This window comes from Myotis brandtii, unplaced genomic scaffold (assembly GCF_000412655.1).
Source record: "Myotis brandtii unplaced genomic scaffold, ASM41265v1 scaffold225, whole genome shotgun sequence".
NCBI classification, from domain to species: Eukaryota; Metazoa; Chordata; class Mammalia; order Chiroptera; family Vespertilionidae; genus Myotis; species Myotis brandtii.
In genome coordinates this window covers 1,433,543-1,451,025 of record NW_005358435.1, presented here as the reverse complement: position 1 = coordinate 1,451,025, position 17,483 = coordinate 1,433,543, and the positions used below count along the sequence as shown (strand labels likewise).

The following is a 17,483-nucleotide window of genomic DNA, read 5'->3' as shown; positions in this document are numbered from 1 at the left end:
CTTACTAAGAGCCCATCATGAGTTGAAGATCATGCTAGAGGCTGGAAATCGAGATATTATGACCCTAGTTCATGTATTTGGGTGTAATCCTAGCTTGCTCTCTGGTGCCACCTACTGGTCAAACAGCATTTCCACTCAAATCACTTGAGGTACCACAGATATTTGACTGTTAAGGCGTTTCTGTAATACTTACAAGCCAGGGCTACACACCTTTGCTTGTTCAAATTCTCTTTAATGATATGCTCATTCACATCCCCTCAACCCCAAATCATACTGTGACTACAAAATCATTAGCATTCAGTATATTTTAATCATATATCAATTTATTAGAAAATCATTCCCTTTTTGTTTTAGAACTAAACTTTTTTTTGGAGGGGGGTGTCAAATACCGATGTAACATTATGTAGAAAATGGTCCTTCCTACCATAGATTTGTAGCCATGTATTCTGGGGGTATTTCAGGATGGCACGTGAGAGGCTGGGAAGTACCATCTACTCCACAAGTTTAATGAGATGGAGAAAACTTTTATTAGAGTTGGGAAATCAAGTTGGAGACAAATGTACTCACTACTCAATGCATTTAATTCCAAGCTCTAATCATAATTATCCCGGTAACATTGAAGATTCTACAACAGTGACAACACTGCGATTCAAGAGGAGGTCTCAAAGTTATTACAGCATTAAAAATTGTAGTGGGCAGTATAAAATTACAATTTATTAGGGGTGTGTGTGTGTTCACAATAATGTTTAAAAACATAAAGGGCATACCTCTTGCAGAATTCTATGTATGACTTGTCACATTCCCCCCCCCCCCGCTCTTCTTTTTTTTTAAGCTCCCCCTTCCTTCTTTTGTTTTTTAATCTGGTATGGAATCCGCTGGGCAGAGCAAAGCTGGGTGGGCCCCTCCTTGAATGATAGAGTAAGTCTGCTTAGGCAAGTCTGGCTGGGAAGAGGAGAATATGGGCGGGGCCGTGGTGGCCACAGCGATGTTCTGGCCCCCATCGCTCACCACAGTCACCTCGGCCGTGCCCTCCTGAATCAGAGCGTTAAGGCCTTCAAAGTCGGTGCAGGTAATGCCGGAGCTGGTGATAAAAGTCTGGTTGCCAGCGCCTTCCTGGGGGGCGCCCGGGGCCGTGGGGATGAGAGTCTGGTGCAGAGTGGCTCCGTCCGTCTGGTCATGCGTGGTCAGCAGGACAGCGGGCTGGGTCATGGCACCCGCCTCGCTGGGGCACCCCGAGGGCTGGGGAGGGGCGATGAGATTGACCTGGCGCAGGATCTGCAGCCGGCTGTTAGCGGGCAGTTCCTCTGGGTTCTGGGCCACCAAGGCCGAGGGCACGATGTTCACGGCGGCCGCCGCAGCCTGGACGATGGTGTTTGTCTGCGGCACCTGATGGCCCACAATGATTTTGACTCTCCCCTCACTGAACTGGGGCACTGGGCTGGGCTGGAGGGGGACCTGGAGGTGCCCCATCGCGAGGGGCGCGGCGGCTGGCTGCTTGCTGGGGTCGATCTGAAACTGCAGGACGGTCACATCCGAGTTCTTGTTCTCATTGTACTCACTGTGCTGCCTCTTGTGGCTGCGCAGCGAGTCCTCCCGCATGAAGGAGGCTTCGCAGATGTCACAGTGGAAAGTCTTCTTGGCGTCCAGCTTGGCCACCTGCCGGCTGCTCTGGCGGCCCGTGTCCTTCCTCTCCGAGGCCTCGCTCTTGACCTTGTCCGCGTGGAACTTCTTCATGTGCTTGCTCAGGTTGCTGGGCTGCTTGGTGTCGAAGCTGCAGTAATTGCACTTGAAGGGGCGGTCGGTGCAGTGGATGCGCTCGTGGATGCGCAGCGCCGCCTTGCTGGAGCAGGAGTAGCTGCACTCGGCGCACTTCTCGGGGTGCTCGGCCTGGTGCAGCCGGCTGTGCTTCCGCAGGGTGGCCTTGCTGTCCCCCAGGAAGTCGCAGTGCGGACACTTGAAGTTATTCCCGCTGTGCTTGATGCGGATGTGGGACTTGAGGTTTCCCTTCATGGTGCAGCGGACATTGCAGAACTCGCACTTGAAAGGCTTCTCCCCCGAGTGCACGATCATGTGCCTTTTCAAGTCCGAGCTGATTTTGAACTTGGCGCTACAGAGCCAGCACTGGAAGGGGGCGTCCCCTGTCAACACAAGGTGAGTTTCGATGAGAACAGGCAGGCAACAACCACAGCGGATCCCCCCGAAGCACACACCTTCTAACCGCAGCTCCCAGCAGCCCCTGGGAGAAAAAAAAGGGGGTGGGGGTGGAGGGCTTCTCTTCTTTCCCCAAACCTAAGCCGCCACCACATGCTTGGTGCACCACCACCGACTCAAAACCCAGGAGAAAAACGGAGATTGGAAAGAGCTCTGTAATTTGTCCCAAGTAAAATAAGATGTGTGCATATCCTTAGCATAGTCTTTAAAACAACCAAGCTATCGCTCCTACAGTTACGGTGACCACTCTGGTTCGGGGTTGTACCATTCTGCGTGATCCATTGATTGTGACTGAGTTACATGTTGTAACAGATTGCAGGACACATTTCGAACCAGCCAGCTCCGCGCTCACTCATCAGAATACTCTTTTTACCGTGATTCAAATGGCCAGCTTATACTTCAGGCAGATTCTCATTAATAAAGACGTGTTTATCGCGCAAACTTTATCCCACACATTGCCAACTGCGTTCTTTGCTGGTGGAGTTATAAAATCCAGCCGCTTGACTTTCTACTTTTTAATTTTAAGTTCACGTTCGCTGAAAGATGAGCAGGGAAAGTGAAACTGCAAACATCTGCACGGCGTGATACTCCAAATGGATTTGGTCTGTGAGTGCCAAGTCCAGCGTATCTGAGGCACATGGGTGGCCCCGCCCATTTCAATTATTGTATAATTAGGCAAAACAACAGCAGCTAACATTCTTCAGGGTTGCTTCCGGGACGGCAGGCACTCTGCTGAACACTCCACAAGAATGGTCTCATCGGATGCTCCGACAGTCCCAGGAGGTAGGTACATTAGCAATATTATCATTCACACCATTGTGCACATGAGGAGACTGAGGCCTAGAGAGACTACACACAGAACTTGTTCACAGTCACCCGGGAGCGTGTAGCAGGGCCTGGACTCCCAGGCTGGTATGCTTAGATGCCCGGTAATTAACCATCGGTGCCTATGGCCAATGTTCGCTGTCTTAGGCCGCAGGCTCAATAGACTAAGCCTGTGTTCCTGCTTTTTGGTGTAAGGCCTAACACATCACCATGAGCTGCTTAATGCAGGCAATTAAAGACAACAGGGAGCGCCCTAGCCGGCTTGGCTCAGTGGATAGAGCGTCAGCCTGCGGACTTGAAGGGTCCTGGGTTCGATTCTGGTCAAGGGCACATGCCTGGGATTGCGGGCTCAATCCCCAGTGGAGGGTATGCAGGGGGCAGCTAATCAATGCTTCTTTCTCATCATTGATGTTTCTATCTCTCTCCCTCTCCCTCTCTGAAATCAATAAAAAATAAAAAAAAAAAATAGCCTTGGCCGGTTTGGCTCAGAGGATAGAGCGTCGGCCTGCAGACTGGAGGGTTCCGGGTTTGATGCCAGTCAAGGGCACATGCCTGGGATTGCGGGCTCAATCCCCAGTGGAGGGTATGCAGGGGGCAGCTAATCAATGCTTCTTTCTCATCATTGATATTTCTATCTCTCTCCCTCTCCCTCTCTGAAATCAATAAAAAATAAAAAAAAAAAATAGCCTTGGCCGGTTTGGCTCAGAGGATAGCGCGTCGGCCTGCAGACTGGAGGGTTCCGGGTTTGATTCCAGTCAAGGGCACATGCCTGGGTTGCGGGCTCGATCCCCAGTAGGGGGCGTGCAGGAGGCAGCCGATCAATGATTCTCATCATTGATGTTTCTATCTCTCTCCCTTCCTCTCTGAAATCAATAATAAATAAATAAATAAATAAATAAATAAAAAGATGACAGGGAGGAGAAATAGCAAGCTTCAAGAAAATTGGGAAGCCCAAACCTAAAAAATGCTTTATGTGTAACTAAATACCACCAAGATCATGCACACTAAATTCTAGAATGGTAAGCTATGGCCAAATCTGGCTCACAGCCTGTGTTTGTAAATAAAGTGGGTTTTTAAAAAATATATTTTATTGATTTTAGAGAGAAAGGGAGAGGGAGAGAGAGATAGAAACATCAATGATGAGAATCATTGATCGGCTGCCTCCTGCACGCCCCCTACTGGGGATCGAGCCCGCAACCCAGGCATGTGCCCTTTGCCGGAATCGAACCTGGGACCCTTCAGTCTGCAGGCCGACGTTCTATCCATTGAGCCACACCAGGTAGGGCTATAAATAAAGTTTTATTGGTATGCAGCCACACCCATTAGTTTGTGTGTTGTTTATGGTCACTTTCAAGGCACAGGTGAGAGACTGTGATAGAGACTGTGTGGCCCACAAAGCCTAAAATATTTACTATCTGGCCTTTTACAGAAAAAGTTTGCTGACCCCCTTTTCATACCATCAACCCCTTTTTCCCGGTTCAGTGAAACCCATGGGCCCTTTCTCAGAATAATGCTTAAATATTCAAAGTAAACTGAAAATGAATAGGGATACAAAAGAAACCGATTACATTGAAGTAATTATTAAAAATTAAAAGAGCTGAAACCGGTTTGGCTCAGTGGATAGAGCGTCGGCCTGCGGACTGAAAGGTCCCAGGTTCGATTCCGGCCAAGGGCATGTACCTTGGTTGCGGGCACATCCCCAGTGGGAGCTGTGCAGGAGGCAGCTGATTGATGTTTCTCTCTCATCGATGTTTCTAACTCTCTATCTCTCTCCCTTCCTCTCTGTAAAAAATTAATAAAATATATTTTTTAAAAATTAAAAGAAAAAAAATCTGTGGTATGGCAATGTATGTGCTTACCAATGTATTAAATAGTAAGATCCAACGGCAGGTCTAGTGACTACAGCCCTTTCTAAACAGAGAAGAGCACTGAGGAAATTCTGATCTTCCTGCAACCACTGCTATGGGAAGACCTGTGGTTTCTACTGGCAACGAGTCCCGTGCACTGTGATCAGACTGGTTGCCAGTTGCTGTAACTGAATTTCAGTCCAGGTGAGTGAAAATGAAGATGCAAAGTCTTCCCACCCAACTTCATGGACTTCCTAAATTCTACGCATGGCTCCGTGGGTGGAGGTGTCTGTGGTCTCAGAGGAAGACTCTCTGCTCCGGAATGTTTTTTTAAAAATATATTTTATTGATTTTTTACAGAGAGGAAGGGAGAGGGATAGAGAGTTATAAACATGGATGAGAGAGAAACATCGATCAGCTGCCTCCTGCACACTCCCCACTGGGGATATGCCCGCAACGAAGGTACATGCCCTTGACCGGAATCAAACCTGGGACCCTTGAATCCACAGGCCGATGCTCTAACCACTGAGCCAAACCAGTTAGGGCTCTGCTCCGGAATGTTTTACCAGGTTTTCTGTTACATCCCTGCTGAAATTAGTGACAATCTTTTTGCCTTTTTTCAAAAAAAGCATCAGCAGAGGTGAAACCCAGAAAAGACAGATAACCAAATCTCACAGAGCTTAACAACACTTTTGACATGAAAGTCAAAGGTTTAAATCCCTTTGCCATCTTCTTTATTCCCCTTTAACCATAGATTTATTTCTTAAATGAGGAATGCCCACTACCTCATCCTCAGTGGGGACTTAATGGGTGTTGTTGAAGGAATAAATGACAGACACATTTAAGTGGACAGATCTTTCTTGAGGTTACGTTGCTCCTAAGATGACTGACAACGTAGTTGATCAAAGTGAAGGAAGAGTAAAACAAAATCCTATTACTTTTACAATTTGTAAAATGTTATAAGTGCTACAGACTTAAAAAGGGGAAATGAAAACTCCATGGAGTCATAAATGGAACACATTCAAATTTTTAGATAATACACTTTTCTGAACCAAGTTAAAGATGCTACAATAAATACTAAGTTTATCCATGTAAATCAAAGTGATTCTGAACTGTTTCCAAAAATGAATCCTTCAGCTCCTCTAACTTAGGTTGGGGAGATTTCTGAAGATCGGTTGGGCATCAGTTATGTCAATGTCTTAATGTGCTAAACGCCACAAAAATGTCCCCCAAACTCCCACCAACCATTTCTCCCTGTAGTCATGGCCTCTGTCACATATGTCATCAGGCATGCTCTCCTGACCGGGGCAGGACGACCTGCCATGACCTCAGACAACAGGACCCATCATGGCATCAGATTCAGCTGATGGTACGCTGCGCAGACCTGACACCGTAATGGCTTGAAATGGGCTTGTGCATTGGGATTTGCTCACTTGCACGTCTGTCATCCGTCACCGTGAGAAGGTCAAGCCTGGGCTGGCCCTCTGGTCTCAGGAGGAGGAGGACAGGTGCGTGGAGCAGAGCTGGGGAACCACGGTAAAGGCCAGTGCACAGCCAGGCCACGGCCAGCTGAGTCTCCGCCTGGGAAGTGAGCCGGCCAAGATCAGCAGAGCTGCCCAGATGACACCAGCTGATCCCCAACGTGGGAACAGAAAAGGCATGTTGTTGTATCCACTGAGGTGTCGGGGTTGTTACACTGCATGGTTGTGATAACAGATAACGGATACAGATACCAGTACCGAGAAATGGAGCGTTGCCACAACAGAAAACTAAGTTATGTACCACTGGCTTTCGGATTGGTTGGCAGGCAGAGGCTGCCTGCACACTATGGAATGGCAAACATTTGGTAAAACTGTCGCCTGCGGTAACTTAAAAGATAGAATAGCCCTAGCCAGTTCGGCTCAGTGGATAGAGCGTCAGCCTGCGGACTGAAAGGTCCCAGGTTCGATTCCGGTCAAGGGCATGTACCTTGGTTGTGGGCACATCCCCAGTGGGAGGTGTGCAGGAGGCAGCTGATCGATGTTTCTCTCTCATCGATGTTTCTAACTCTCTATCCCTTTCCCTTCCTCTCTGTAAAAAATCAATAAAATATATTTAGAACAACAACAACAACAAAAGATAGAATACACACCTATTGAATGGTGGACTTGATCGAAGAGGTTAATTCTAGGCAAAACACCCAAAGTGTCTCACAAGCTGCACCTGATAAGCTATCACAAGAAAGAGACAAACACACACACAAAAAAAACCTGGCCATTTTCTAAATGGAACTTAGAGAGAGAAAGTAGAAAATCAAAGATGTGCTGGGTTGAATAACGATGCTCATCTTGCCTGGCCAGTGTGGCTCAGTGGTTGAGCACCGACCTGTGAACCAGAAGGTCACAATTCGATTCCCAGTGAGGAAACATGCCCAGGATCCCCAGTGAAGGGTGTGTAGGAGGCAGCTGATCAATGATTCTCTCTCATCATTGATGTTTCTCTCTCTCTCTCTCTCTCTCTCTCTCTCTCTCCCTTTCTCTCTCAAATTAATAAAAATATATTTTTAAAAAACCACAAAAAGATTCTCATCTCCAGCCAACAGAAGGTTTTCAAAGAAAACAAACTGTGGACAAAGATCCTGTCCATCTTGATCTCAAGATGGTGAGGAGTGGGGTGGGGTGGGGGAGGACAGTGAGGAGTGGGGGAGAAAAGACTGAATGAGAAATGAAGGATGTGAATGTAGGTTCTGTTAAAATCTCTAAAAGAGTGAAGCTGGTACCACGTAGATTCTCTCAGCTGGACAAGGAGTCCTACAGGTTTCAAGGATTTGACCCACAGAAGGTTATGCGCCCAAAGTGCCTGCAGTTGGGCTCAGAGGAACGGTGGTGTGGCTGCTGGCACCGACACAGCGGAAGCTCCGAAGTGTTACGACAGCTTTGCCAGCGAAGCTGTCCCAACCTGGACTAAAACTCGAAAGAGGTGCCCAGCTTTCGGCAGCTGAGAAGCAGGCTGAGAAAGGCTCCCAAAGGCACGTTTTCACTCCTTTGCAGAAGTAGCCAAGGAAGGGGAAGGAAAGGATGTGCCACGGAACAATCTAGAAACCAGGGAGCTGAGCCAAAGCTCATCACGAACCATTCCCTGTCCACAGAGTGGGGGACCGGGGACACGGGTCGGAGGGACTTCAGAAATGTGTGGACCAGTGACTGCCAAGTGCCTTAGTCCTTACCCGTCCCAACAGCAAGGTTACTGCCGTTGTCCCGGCTCTGTACACCGGGAGTGTGGGACGGACTTGTCTTTTTACTTGGATACTTGTCAAGAGGACACGTATCCAAACCTGACGGAGATCGAGAGATCCTGGACTTGGGAGGGTGTGAATGCATCTGCGTGCCAGAAAGATGTGAATGACAGGGGGAGGGGGGGGGGGCTCAATTCTTTATCCTTCCCTGCATCTCTCTGGCCTTTGCCATGTAACCTTGTGGTGACCTCCTCCTGTAGGTGAGCTCGTGCCCAACCCTTTACACCAGGCCCAAAATATCATTTTCTTTAGCCAGTGGGATACAAGTACAGGTTTGAAATGGGGTTACACACTTAGGCATGCTTGCTTGTATTATTGCCACGGTCATGAGAAGGACAAGCCTGGGGTAGCCCACTGATCTCAGAAGGAGGAGGAGATATATGGGGGGCAGAGCTTAAACCCCCGCCTACCTGCCCCAGCCAAGGCGATGGACAGCCAGGGAGCCCACAGCTAACAGATCCCCAGCCAAGGGCAATGGACACCCAGCCTTCCCCACACACGTGACTGAGCCCAGCCAACATCAACAGAGTTGTCTAGCCACGCCCGTGCTGACCTGAAGTATATGAGCAAAAAGTACTTAGTATGATATGCCACTGGGGTTTCACGCCGGTTGTTACACAGCATCATTGTATCAATTGCTGACGGATACACTTGCCAGAAGGAAAACACACACAATTTGTTAAGTTACCTACTCTGCTGAGCTTTTCCATCAAGCTGTCCCACGCTCAACTCATCAGAGTATACTTTAAGACGGAGGGAAATGACTGAACAACCATTATGCAGAAATGTATTAAAAATGCACTACTTGTATCTCTATTTCGTTTAGCATATCTCCTCAATTAAATACTAGTGAGTAAATTATAAAGTTACATAAAGCTATATATAGAGAGAGTTATAAATTGGAGGTTCCCCCTATTTTACTGAGGAAGGCACTTCTAAGCAGATGAAAAGCAAAACTGCATACGACGGGATCATCAAACGTCCCCAGTTCATTTACGCATGTTGTGCCTATGACGGAAGCAATAGCAAGCCAGGAGCACAGAGCGGGAGCGGCGAGGGACTTACCCGTGTGGGACCGGAGGTGGACGGTGAGCTGGCTGGAGTTGCGGCTGGCGTAGGGGCAGATCTGGCACTTGAAGGGCCGCTCGTCGGAGTGGATCCGCAGGTGCTTGTTGAGGCTGCTGCTGTCGGCCGCGGCGTAGTCGCACGTCTTGCACTTGTAGGGCTTCACGCCCGTGTGGCACCGCATGTGGGTCTTCAGCTTGTCCTTCCGGCTGAAGCACTTGCCACAGACCTCACACTTGTGGGGTTTGTCTCCTTCAAACACACAGAGAGCGTCAGGAAACAAGCGTAAAGAAGAAGGCTTATCTCCCACTGCCTTGTGAAAGGAGTAACACGTGATCACCAAAGACTGTTAGAAAAACCCCGAGCGGGATGGGTGGTTGGCAAAGAGCTAACATCTTGGGACGGGGGCGGGGTGCCTCTATTTTGAAGATGACTGTGCTATTACTGGTATTTTCTCATTTTCCCTATGTTGAATATGAGCTTCTTATTTATTAAGAATAGAATGCAACCCGGCCAGTGTGGCTCAGTGGTTGAGCATGGACCCAGGAACCAGGAGGTCACCGGTTGATTCCCGGGATGCAGGCTCAGTCCCCAGTAGGGGGCATGCAAGAGGCAGCCAATCAATGATGTTCCTCTCTCACCTATGTTTCTATCTTTCTATCCCTCTCCCTTCCTCCTCTCTAAAAATCAATAAATACATATACTACTATAAAAAAAAGAATAGAATAGAATGCAACTTAAATTTTTAAATTTAAGCTCAGTAAAATAAAGTGTCCACTGTCCCTCATATCCATTCTCTCCATTTCCCTTGTCACAACAGACATGCCCTAAATCTCAGACCCCTTAGGTTTTAGGGGCTCGTGTCTGACGAGCTGTGGACCATGTCTCTCGGCCTCATGTGCAGCGAGGTGTGATTCTGCGACCATGTCCTCATCAGTGAAATGGCAGAGAAGGAAAATGTGCCCCTTTTGGAAAAAGAAACTGTGTGTTTTATACTTTTCTTCTTTCCCTTCCTTCCTGTCAGCTGTAACCAAGACATGGGGTGAACTGGCAGGTGTGGGCAGGTTAGGCCAGTGCACCTGCAGACGGTGAGGATCGTAACGTCATGTACTGTGATGGCACAGAAGGAGCTTAAACCCCCGCCTACCTGCCTGGACCACCTGCTTACCTCTGGCCAGGCATGTGACAGAGACACAAAGCCCTACCTTGTCTGAGCTGGTGTCGGGTTTCTTTGCTATCCCTGCTTAATCTGGACTCGCTACACACATGTCAACCGTACGTTTTTTTGACGTAAATTGTTCCAATCTCTTTTGTATCTGTGTGTACCTGTACTTTTTTTGGTACAAAAAGACCTCTTGGCTGACATCAATTTAAACACTTCCTTTCTGGAAGGCACTGTGCCTCTGAGTGGTTTTACTGAATTCTCTCAACAACTGGGATTAGAATCCAGGACTGTCTTGCTTTCTTAGCCAAACGCAACACTGCCTCCCCACTGACTACATCTTTTCACATCATTAATATCTACATAGTTTTGATTGATTTCAGAGAGGAAGGGAGAGACAGACACATCAATGATGAGAGACTCATCGATCGGCTGTCTCTTGCATGCCCCCTACTGGGGGCTGAGCCCACAACCGGTGTACGTATCCCAGCCAGGAATCGAACCGTGACCTCCTGTTTCATAATAGGTTGACGCTCAACCACTTAGCCACGCCGGCCAGGCAATACCTATATGATTTTTAAGCTTGAAGTATTTCATCTGTAGATGTACCGTGCATTACTGAACCGATTCCTTACTTGGCCACTGAGAAGAGTAAAATATGTATGTGCATACTGATGTGGAAAGATGTCCAGTAGTAAACGGAAAACAGCAAGTTGCAGTGATAATGGATACACTATCACGCTTGATCTTCGCCAAAAGGCTGAGAAGCTACCATATATACAATATTACCTTAGTAAGAGATGAAAAAAGTAAATTGTGTGTATGTCGTAGGCTTGGTATAGGCATGCCAAAATCTAAGAATGAGACCCACTGGACGATTAAGACTGGTGACTTATGGGCACTGGGTAAGAAGGAGATGGGATGCGAGTTAGGATTTTCACTTTTACTTTATAGCAAATACGTAAATAACCAAGTGCTCATATCAATGTCGGCCAAAACTGTCCACTACCATCATAGACTAAACATCTGGCATTCAAGAACACCCCTAAAAGTGTATTAAAGATGACAATTTTATTATTAAAATGTTAATAGTCAAATTTAAATATCCAGGAACAGTACTTTCTCATTATTGTCAGCTGTTAGGTGGCCCCTGGAGTCCCTGTACGTGTGGCTGCAGCACTGAGCAGATGCTGGCTGGCTCTGCTGGAACAGAGCCCTGCTATGCTTTTTTAAATTTTTTTATTTTTTGTCAAATATAGTTTTATTGATGTCAGAGAGGAAGGGAGAGGGAGAGGGAGAGAGAGAAAGAGAGAGAGAAAGAAACATCAATGATGTGAGAGAATCATTGATCGACTGCCTCCTGCACACCCCACACTGGGATTGAGCCCACAACCCAGGCATGTGCCCTGACCAGGAATTGAACTGTGACCTCCTGGTTCATAGGTCGATGCTCAACCACTGAGCCATGCCCGTCGGGCAAGCCCTGCTATTCTCACTCCCGGCCACATCCTCTCCTCTGAAAGTAACTAAGGTAAGTTTGCCTTCTTGTCAACTCTCCAACTTGAAGATGTTGGTGGACATACTGCAGTTATGTAGAAACTACTCTACAAACGCAAGCCTGGCTAACTGCATATGAAAGATGCTTTCTGAAGATCTGCAGACATAGACTGAAGATCGTGGCCCTTACTTACATATACATATGTTTTTTAAAAGATTTTTAAATTGATTTTTCTAGAGAGAGAAAGAGAGAAAAATCGATCAGCTGCCTCCTGCATGCCGCTGACCGGGGATCGAGCCTGCAACCCAGGCATGTGCTCTGACTGGGAATCAAATCAGCTACCTTTCAGTGCATGGGACGATGCTCAACCAACTAAGACACACCAACCAGGGCCTTACTTATATTTTTATAATGCTTCTCCAAGCCTCATTAATAATTACAGCACTGCCCTAACTGGTTTGGCTCAATGGATAGAGCGTCGGCCTGCGGACTGAAGGGTCCTGGGTTCGATTCCAGTCAAGGGCATGTACCTTGGTTGTGGGCACATCCCCAGTAGGGGGTGTGCAGGAGGCAGCTGATAGATGTTTCTCTCTCATCGATGTTTCTAACTCTCTATCCCTCTCCCTTCCTCTCTGTAAAAAATCAATAAAATATATTTAAAAATAATAATAATTACAGCACTGCACTCGTGCAATGATGAATATGTGACACTTGGCTGATGAAAGCGGCCTGGAGAAATTCACTGCTTGTTACATTGAGAATGCTTACCAATACTTGAAACTTAATAACTGAACATTCTGGTAACTAGAATAAATTCAAGTGACAGGTCACTGTGAGGTTGATAGGATCCGATGGTGGCCGCCAGTGCAATAAGGCAATCAGTGGCCAGGGCCAAGGAGTATCAGAAACAACTGATCTTCCAAATGCTGAGGCTAAAATGTGGTCTTCAGGCAACTAGTGACGCCTAAGCCAGATCTCAGTGGGTCTCTACCTTATACACTTATTTTTAGATTTATACATGTCTGTAGCATCGAATTAGGGGTATCTCATGCTTTGTTAAAAAACAGTGTAAAAATGCAATTCCTTTTCCTTGCAGAAAATTGGGGAGACATAAAAGTAACATATTAAAGAAATTTAAAATCACTAGAAATAATCACATTTTTCTTTTTCCACACACTGATTATTTTCTCTCCTTTTATAAAAAAGTATTTATTTATGAAATCCCCCCCTTCAAAATTGCGTAAATAACACACTCACTGCATCCAATGATACAGTGTAAAGATACAACAAAGAAATGTTACTATTCTTCCCCCTTATTCCTCTCTTCACCAATCATCTCTCTCTCACACACAAACATCCCCACAGAGACACATTTATACGATCATCTCCTCAAAAATGACAAAAATAGGTGCATTTAAATTTTAATTCATTCTGGCAAATTAATTTTCCCAATGGCTGTAGCAGTGCACATTGCCACTAGTTAAGTTCGCTCAGGTCTGTTTCAGTCCAGGATTTATTGCTTTAGACATTTTCTGCCAAAATCATGTGTAGGAACAGCATCTTGCTTTGGTTTATTTGTGTGTGTAATGCACTGAGGTTCTATGTCATGTCCTGTGTCTGACTTGTCTGGATCCCCAGCTCTTAGCACAGAGGACGTGTTCAGGGCGTCGGTGCCAAAGAAATGTAACTTACCTGTGTGGATTTTTAAATGCCGCTCCATGTCCTTCATGCCATAGGCAGTCTTGAACTGGCAGCCTTAAAAAGGCAAGGAGAGATTAATTATAAGACATCATCACTTTAGAGCGGAGAAACTTGCAGAAACTTCCTCAACCAAGTGATGAGAGTTAAATAACCCCCCAGAAACAGGACACACAGGTGTCCCGTGCCCCCGACGTGATGAACCACGGTCATGACATCACTCCTGCGCGTCCTGCCCACATTGCAGAGCCTAAATCTAATCGGGAGGAAACCTCAGACAAACCCAACGGAGGGACACTGTACCCAATAACTGGCCTGTACTTTGCACAAATGTCAAGGTCATGAAAGGAAACGACACCTGAAAACTAAATGCAATGCGTGACCCTGAACTGGATCCGGGACCAGGGCAAAAATGTTTTTCTTTTGACACAGAGACAATTGGTAAAATCTGAATAAGGTCAGTTATTTGACAATAGTGTGTATAAATGTGAATTTCCTGACTTCGATGATTGGGCTGTGGTTATAGGAATTTCCTTGTTTCTAGGAAATACATATTGAGGGACAAAGGGATAGCATGTCTGCAACTTACTAAAAAATGGTGTGGGGGGGAAAATATATAAATATACATGTATATAGGAAAAATGACAAATTACATGTAATATGTTAACATTTGGAAAACCTAGATAAAAGAATACAGAAAAATTTTTGAACAATTTATTATTATTTCTTAAATATATTTTTATTGATTACAGAGAGGAAGGGGGAGGGAGAGAGAGAGAGAAACATCAATGATGAGCGAGAAGCATTGATCAGTTGCTTCCTGCATGCCCTCTCCTGGGGATCGAGCCTGCAACCCAGGTTATGTGCCCTGACTGGGAATTGAATTGTGACCTCCTGGTTCATAACAACACTCAACTCTGAGCCACGCCAGCTGGGCTTGAACAATTTTTGTAACTTTTCTGTAATTCTGAAATTATTTCCAAATAAAAATTTGTGTGCATTTTTTTTTTTTTTAACTAAGAAAAGAGCAATCTTTCTGGATGTCTTCCTAAGCTACCACACGACATGAAAAATTCACAGTCACCTGAAACTCACATGTCCCATTTCAAAGTCCCATGGCTGTGAAAGTCTCAAAAGCCTAGGTCAGCGGTTCTCAACCTGTGGGTCTCGACTCCTTTGGCGGTCGATCGACCCTTTCACAGGGGTCGCCTAAGACCATCCTGCATATCAGATATTTACATTACAATTCATAACAGTAGCAACATTACAGTTATGAAGTAGCAACGAAAATAATTTTATGGTTGGGTCACAACATGAGGAACTGTATTTAAAGGGCCAGGAGGTTGAGAACCACTGGCCTAGGTACATGGCGACCAGGAATAGCGGAGGTAGGGCGTACGGGACGATGCAAATACGGGCTCTGACGTGTAAGCCGGGGAGCTGGGAGCCCATCTACGTTGAGTTCACGATGTAGGACCCTGGAACCTGCACAACGTCACATCCTTCGCACAAGCAGCACACAAGGCTGCCTTTACCTGGGTAGCAACAGTTGAGCCTCTTCTGAGCAGGTGGGGCCGAGGGCTTTTTGGCACGTGACTTGGCGGGCAGAGAGATGACAGTGGCCGTCTGGTTTTCGTTGCTTTCCGTGGGCAGATACGTCTGATAGCCATGCTCAAACACAAATTCTGGAGCTGAAACTAAAAGACAGGGTGGTTATTAATTTTCATACTATGAATACCCAACAGCTCTCCCTTTGGCCGACCTGCCTCTCTAGAGCACAAACATGTTAGGTTGCTTTCCCAGCCTCCCTAGCTGCTTGGTAGTGACCACGTGGCCCCGTTCCAGCCAGTGGAACACAGGAGATACACGCTGAGGGTTCTGGAAAAGATTTCCTCCCGGATTAAGAACAAACAAACGAGTCGGGGAAGAGAGACAGTGGAGGAATGCTCACTCCTGCTGCCCTGGTCACCCCACTTCCTGTCTTTGGACATGCTGGAGTGAGGATGTGATGCCCGGATCTGTGGCAGCCATTCTGGAAGCACAAGGGAACAGCAAGGAAATCAGATGTTGGGCCAGAGTTCTGAAACCATCCAAACCTAGGCTTCCTTCATAAACAAGAAACGCCCCCACCGTTTACACTAGGTAGGTTTTCTGTTAATTCAGGCAAAGGCTTTAGGTACTTTCTTTTTTTGGTTGTTTGTTAATCCTCACCGGAGGATATTTCTTCCATTGATTTTTAGAGTGGAAGGGAGGCAGGGGGAGTAGGAGTGGGGAGAAGGTGGAGGGAGGACATTGATGTGAGAGAGAGACACACATCAACTGGCTGCCTCCTGCACACAACCCAACTGGGGCCGGGGACTGAACCTGCAACCCAGATATGTGAGCTGGAATCAAACCCGGGACCCTTTGGTGTGCGGGCCGACGCTCTAACCACTGAGCAACTCCGCCCAGGGTTTTACCACAAAAATCCTAACAAACAACTGGAAAGAAACTGATTGAAGAAATCCTGGGTAAAACTACAAGTTCTCCCAAAACCACTCTTTAACACAAGTACTCCTAAAAAAAGTAATTCGTGTACTCTCACTGAAGTTTTGAGGGAAAATGAAAAAAAAGGGGACCACACATATTTATCATTATACGAGATAAAACAGGTAGTCTCAAACTTCTTTATTTAAATCGACAGACTTCACATCATTACCTGTTTGGGCTGTGGCTGAAGCAACAACATCTCTGCCACAGGTTTGAGTTGCTATATTTTCTCTTAACAAACATCTTCATTCTCTGAATGTAAGACATTATAGATTGTAAGATGTACCGTTACTTTGTGTATAACAGATTTTAAAAAGCTGCCAATTAAACACCTGACGATGCCGTGCTTTCATATTCCTCATTTTATATCTAGTACTGACGTTCCCTAGAAATTTCGCACATATGACATGGGTCCTTTTAGAACTCTTTGGCTGTGTGGACCTCCACCTCCCGGACACCGTGGCAAGAATGACAACATCATCCTGATGCATGGCAAGGAACACCTGGATCCACCAGCATCTGGTGTCTGAGTAAACCCATGGCTTCCATCGTCCTCTGCCGGGGTTCTTGTTCCAGCATCAAGAAGGGTTCAGGAAATCTGGAGAAGGCTGTGCGTACATTAAATTGGAGTCCAGAGACGAAAGATAATTTTGAAAGGCATTGGGGGTCAGAGGAGCTTTAGCGAAAGGAGCTAAGTTTTCCTTGTCTCAGGACCCCATGCTTTTTATTAACACAATTTGTCCTGAGGCGAGCGAGGCAGAGATAGACACTTCAAAGGGTCAGGTTTTCGTATACAGAGACATTGTCAGAATGGGGAGAATTAGCCTACGGCTGCTCAGGTGTTCAGCCAGTAGGAGGCAATAAGATGTAGATTAAGATGCCCTGAGCTGTCTGGCATCAAACAATCAATTTAATGCAGCGGTTCTCAACCTGTGGGTCGCGACCCCTTTAGGGGTCAAACGACCCTTTCACAGGGGTCGCCTAAGACCATCGGAAAACACATATATCATTACATATTGTTTTTGTGATTAATCACTATGCTTTAATTATGTTCAATTTCTAACAATAAAAATACATCCTGCATATCAGATATTTACATTATGATTCATAACAGTAGCAACATTACAGTTATGAAGTAGCAATCAAAATAATTTTATGGTTGGGGGTCACCACAACATGAGGAACTGTATTAAAGGGTCGAGGCATCAGGAAGGTTGAGAACCACTGATTTAATGTATCCTGCTCAGGTTTGGGGAAATGCCACCAGCCATTCCCAGATTCAGCCCTGCTGTCGTGCTGGAATTGGCTTCCCTTGTCCTCAACTGAAACATGCAGAGGGAAGTGAAGCGGCTTTTGCTCAAAGTTGGCCAAACC

At 46.3% G+C, this 17,483-nt stretch overlaps 1 protein-coding gene across 1 annotated transcript in view; it reads right to left on the bottom strand.

Annotated features, from left to right (window-relative positions):
* Window positions 1-305: 305 nt before the first annotated feature.
* ZFP64 (ZFP64 zinc finger protein) overlaps window positions 306-17,483 on the bottom strand; it is a gene marked incomplete at its 5' end in the record, with an annotated part of 32,419 nt that continues 15,241 nt past the window's right edge. Inside the window, 4 exons of the mRNA XM_014539650.1 lie at window positions 306-2,138; window positions 9,223-9,474; window positions 13,575-13,637; window positions 15,116-15,277. Coding sequence (XP_014395136.1) covers window positions 856-2,138; window positions 9,223-9,474; window positions 13,575-13,637; window positions 15,116-15,277 — 1,760 coding nt within the window. The remainder of the gene's footprint in view (window positions 2,139-9,222; window positions 9,475-13,574; window positions 13,638-15,115; window positions 15,278-17,483) is intronic.